The sequence below is a fragment of the Coregonus clupeaformis genome, chromosome 11 (genome assembly GCF_020615455.1).
Source record: "Coregonus clupeaformis isolate EN_2021a chromosome 11, ASM2061545v1, whole genome shotgun sequence".
In the NCBI taxonomy this organism is placed as follows: domain Eukaryota; kingdom Metazoa; phylum Chordata; class Actinopteri; order Salmoniformes; family Salmonidae; genus Coregonus; species Coregonus clupeaformis.
This window is the reverse complement of record NC_059202.1, coordinates 18455076-18460075: the sequence shown is the minus strand read 5'-3', so window position 1 is coordinate 18460075 and position 5000 is coordinate 18455076. Positions and strand designations below refer to the sequence as shown.

At 40.3% G+C, this 5000-nt stretch overlaps 1 protein-coding gene across 1 annotated transcript in view; it reads right to left on the bottom strand.

The window, feature by feature from the left end:
• The window catches only part of LOC121577120 (nuclear receptor subfamily 5 group A member 2-like), a 163794-nt gene that overhangs the window by 157813 nt on the left and 981 nt on the right, over positions 1-5000 (bottom strand). Inside the window, exon 2 of the mRNA XM_041890912.2 lies at positions 1785-1910. Coding sequence (XP_041746846.2) covers positions 1785-1910 — 126 coding nt within the window. The remainder of the gene's footprint in view (positions 1-1784; positions 1911-5000) is intronic.

Here is a 5000-nt window from a genome sequence, read left to right as displayed (position 1 = left end):
TCTGATCTCGCAGCATTTACTACCTGAATATTAAGTTGAAAGAAAGGCAACAAGTCCCTCATTTGTTTTGATAGCTTTTTTTTTTACTGCTAATACGAAACGGTTAAAATAGCCTACTGAAGTTATCTACATTTGTGGGGGATAAGAAGACTAGCCCAAAACAGCTCCTTAGCTGATAATGTATTACTATCTTACAAATGTATTACTATCTTACAAACGTATCCGCCAGCACGAAAATTCCCTTATGAAAATGTCAGGCCTCGTATTTTGATGACAGGAGAGCAGAACCCATTTGATAGCTTACACAGTAGTCTGCTCTAGGACGTTCGGTCTGATTTTTGCCAAGTTCAGACAGTTTTTCTGTAACCTAAGGATATCACCTATAACTTAGTTATCGAATCTTATCTCGGGCCTCTGAGAAACATGCAGCCTCAAAACTATGTTCAGTTTAAAGTTTGATATTTTATTAAATAAGCTAGGCCCATGTTTAAATGGATTGGAAAAGGGCATTTGCTTTTGCACTCAGAGAATCTACCCCGTGCAAAATGTAGCAAAATGTCAGATAAAAATTCTAGCCGTCCATTTATGCCTTGAAGGTTGAGTTATCAGATATTTGTATCAAAACCAAATGAGACTTTATTAATTTTTTTAAAGATAATCGAACTGTGCAATTGGCAAAATGAAGGGGATTTAGAGATATTAATTCGATAGGCCTGCACAGAACACTTCAATTCTCATCGAAAATAGTTATCTAATTTCCAAACGTTGACACTTTTGGAAATTAAATCAAGCAGTAGGCTAGTTCAGCATTATTACACGGAGCCCCTAAACTACGGGTTATAGGTTACAATTTGTAAACTTAACAAAAATTATTCCAAGCAAAATGTGTCCAACCCAACTGGGTATTTTTAAATAATTGCATATTTTTGTAATTCAAACTTTTTTTTGTCGTAGGCCTATTTCTTAGGCTATCTGAATTGCACGCTCGTGTTCTGGAGTAAAGGTTCTACATTCATCACCCTTTTCATATCAACTTTTGACAAAAACGTGACGTGAAATAAATTATTTTATCCAAATTAAAAAATAATAATAACATCACCTGACATAATTCTGCATGGTGCTGAAACCGAAGTTTAATAAGATAATGGCCTAGAGTTGGTGACATTTTGGGAATTCACATTTTTCAGGTTCCAACAACTGCCACATGAGATCTAGCATATTAAGCAAATCGGGTGAGCTTTATGATGTTTACTCATTAGCCTAGTAAAATCCCATCAGTTGACTGTGGCTAGGCCTGTATGATAGATTAACCGTAGCCTATAATTTCCTAATAGCCTATGGCGGAATAAAAAACAATGGATAAAACCGAATGATATCTGACTAAGTGAATAGTGTGCTTTTAATTAATTCATAAAGTGCACAATGCAATCCATGCGCTATTTGGAGAACGTCGGTAATAGCAACAATGATCTTTCCTATAGAATGTGGGTAGAGCGAATTCGCACATGCCACACATTGACCGTCCCAGAGTAGACTACCTTAATAGTGATACACAATGCATGATCAGCAAATAAGTGAACTATTCCAAGTTGACAGCTGAATAAGCGCGAGATGCACGACGAGTTTGTCCAGGCTATTTAGGTCCTACATTGTCAGGTCTTTTCGCCCGTAGTTACGCACAATTTCACAAATGACACCTTTCGCGCCTGTGATAATGCACACGGGCCATGTGGTCTACAATATTGTCAAATGATGCGTCATCGAAATCGGTCTCGATTTCTTACCTTGCATATTCCTTGGCCCCTGTTCTCCATGCGATCGAACGAGTCCCAGAGATTCCGTGTCGCCTTTGGGCAGCATGACAGCTCCGCTGGACCAAGCAGGAGACTCAGCTCCGTCCGGCTGACCACCTGGACGGGAGAGGGACACCACAGGTTCTCACACACACACACACACACCGGAGAAAAGTGGCTTCCAAAATCCTGCGTGCTCACTGTATGGCTAAAAATCAGCGGGTTCTGCTTAAACTGACATCGAATGTCTAGGCTACATACCCGATGGGTAGCCTGCAACAGCGAGAACAATGTAAGTTAATTCTTAAAATTGCTCTTGGGTAAATTGGAATATGGAGCAATGCCGTTGACCCTAGTATACGAGCATGGTTTTGCCGCGAAGTTAAGGAGTGGAACGCACTGATTTCGAGTTCTCTCTCTCTCTCCCTCTCTCTCTCTCCCTCTCTCTCTCTCCCTCTCTCTCTCTCTCTCTCTCTCTCTCTCTCTCCCTCTCTCTCTCTCCCTCTCTCTCTCTCCCTCTCTCTCTCTCTCTCTCTAGCCGGGTTAAAATATGATGACACCTCTTTAGAGGTCTCGGCAGCTGACTGCTCTCCCGCTGGCCTTTCCAAGTCTTTGGCACGGGTCTTGAAAGTAGAGTTAGCGAACTGTCAGGAACTTTCGTGCTGCTCCTTCGCGTAAAATCGGATTCGGTCTATCTGTGATGGAGTGGGATGTGAAGTTCAGACCTCTCCTTGCTGCGTTGTTTACTCCACGGACACCGCTGCCTAACGCCAATCAGGGGCTCAAGGTGGTGTGACATCACACCCTTAGCTCCAATCGCGTGCTGCGGAGACGGGCAAAATCATTTCTAACGCGTTATCCACACTGTCCAAATCACAGCTGTTTTTACGGCTAATGATGGACTTTAAAATCAGGGGAATAACAAGGAAACAAATCAAGGAGGCATGTCCTTATGATAATATGCCTAGTAATGAGTTAAATGCATATTATAGTCTATCAGTTCTAATTAGGCTTTTTCTGAGTAGGTAGCTGATAAATTAGTGGAAAAAAACTATTCGCGCAAACACGTGCCATTTTACTGAGACGAAATGCAATATTCGTTTTAGGCTATTGGATGCATGAATTGTAAGATATTGCGACAAAACTGTAAATTAGAGCAAAACATTTGCAAAGCTGTAGCCTAATGAGCTAGGCCCGTTTTTTTTTTTTAAATACCACGTTTACTCAATTACCTGTATAAATGATCTAATTTCTCTCCTTAATATTTACAGAATTCAATAAGCTACAGGACTGGACCGATCAATTCACTTAACATCATTGACGTCAGCATTGAATTAAAACAACAAAACGAAAATCAGGATTTGTGTGTGTGTTAAAATACACAAATACGACATTTAGGTATTTTAACACGCACACGCACACACACACACACACACACACACACACACACACACACACACACACACACAGCGGAACACTACATAATTCACTCTTGTCATCACCTGGGCCCTATTGAGAGCTGTCAATCAACGGATGAAGAGGACGGTGAAAAATGACGCACAGGCGCGCTACAAGCAAAGGTTAGACTACATATCCAAGGTCAACTCGAGACATACATAAGAGGGGCCCTATAAGGCACGCGCACACACTCACATACATTTACGCACGCACTTGCGAGGGCAAACACACACACGCACGCACACACTCACCCGCAGATCTAGCTGATTTCATTAGGCCTATAGCCTATCCATTAAATCAAGTATATCTATAACCAGAACTACACTTTAATAATAATTTCGAAATGATGAAACACGCAATACTAATAATTGTTGCAATTATAATTTGTTTTATCATTGTAAATAACATGCATTTCGTTGCTTTTCTCGTGCATGTTCATGCTGTTATAGCCTAATCTTCATCATTTCCGATCATAAAGGCTACTCGGAAATTATTTCGAGTGAGTTAACATTTAAACTGTAGCCTACATTCACACACATACGTCTACAAACACAGCCAAATCTCTGAGAGAAGTTGTAAAACACCACATTTTACACACTGACTGTAAAATATTGGGCAATACATTTCGTTCAGATTGCCGGAATACTTTGACTGTTACTGATGTCAATGTTTCGATTGGAAACCATAAATAATTTACTTTAAATAACGACTGAACTTTGAGTACCAAGCGCTATTGAAAAGATCCGCCCCATCTTCGCTGATATTTTTCATGAAACAAATGTAAGCTGAAGCTGTATCAATGATGAGGCCCCGACCTGTTGCGCACGAGACCACGCGTTGACTTTACCTCATTCGCAACATATTTTAAATTTAGTTCCGGATATTGTAATTCCTTTTCTTTGACCTAATGACTAATTTATGCATAGAAAAACATAGCATTGCATTGTGTGTTTTTGTAAAAAAAAATACGGAAAATTGTGTATAATCACTCTAGCAATACATCGAATGCATAGACACCAACATATGTCAATAACCTAAACCAGAGATTGGAAACATTGATGAGGGTGGGGGCCACAATAAATCTGAACTCATCATGAGGGGCTGCAGTGGCTTGTGGGTCTGCATACCCACATCCATACCCACACATGCAGTCAGAGCCGACCCTAGCCTTTTTGGGGGCCTTAAGTGAAATTTTGGGGGCTTGGAGAAAACGTTTCTGTTTTTGAGCAAGTTTTCTGCAATTCTACACATCTTGTCTTTGGGCTAAGAGACGATGTAGCATTTTTTAAAATCACATTTCATGCAATTCTACTCATTTTGCCATATTTTGCATATGATATCTGGTTGGGGGGGTCTGGTTGGTAATTTGACCAAGTTTAGATAGCTGGCTAGACCAATTGACAACATTTTCTTTTTTGTTGCTGACGTGGGCTAATTGAGTGACTGTCAGTGACTGACATTACAAGAGGAAAAACTGCAGATGCACAAACACATTTTAAAATTGCACCTTGTGTATTCTACTATTCTAACTCTCAAAAACAACAAAAAGAAATAATTGTGTGTATGTAGTTTTTGGAAATTGATCCAGGGGGGGCTACAAAAGGAGGGCTGTGGGCCACCAGTTGGCCATCCCTGGTCTGAACTCATCTTCAAGCATGACATGAAAAATACCACGGCTGTTACTCAACAATGCAAGTCAAAATGGACAATTCAAAAGGTTAGAGAAAACTGCAAGTTAACCTCGCATTC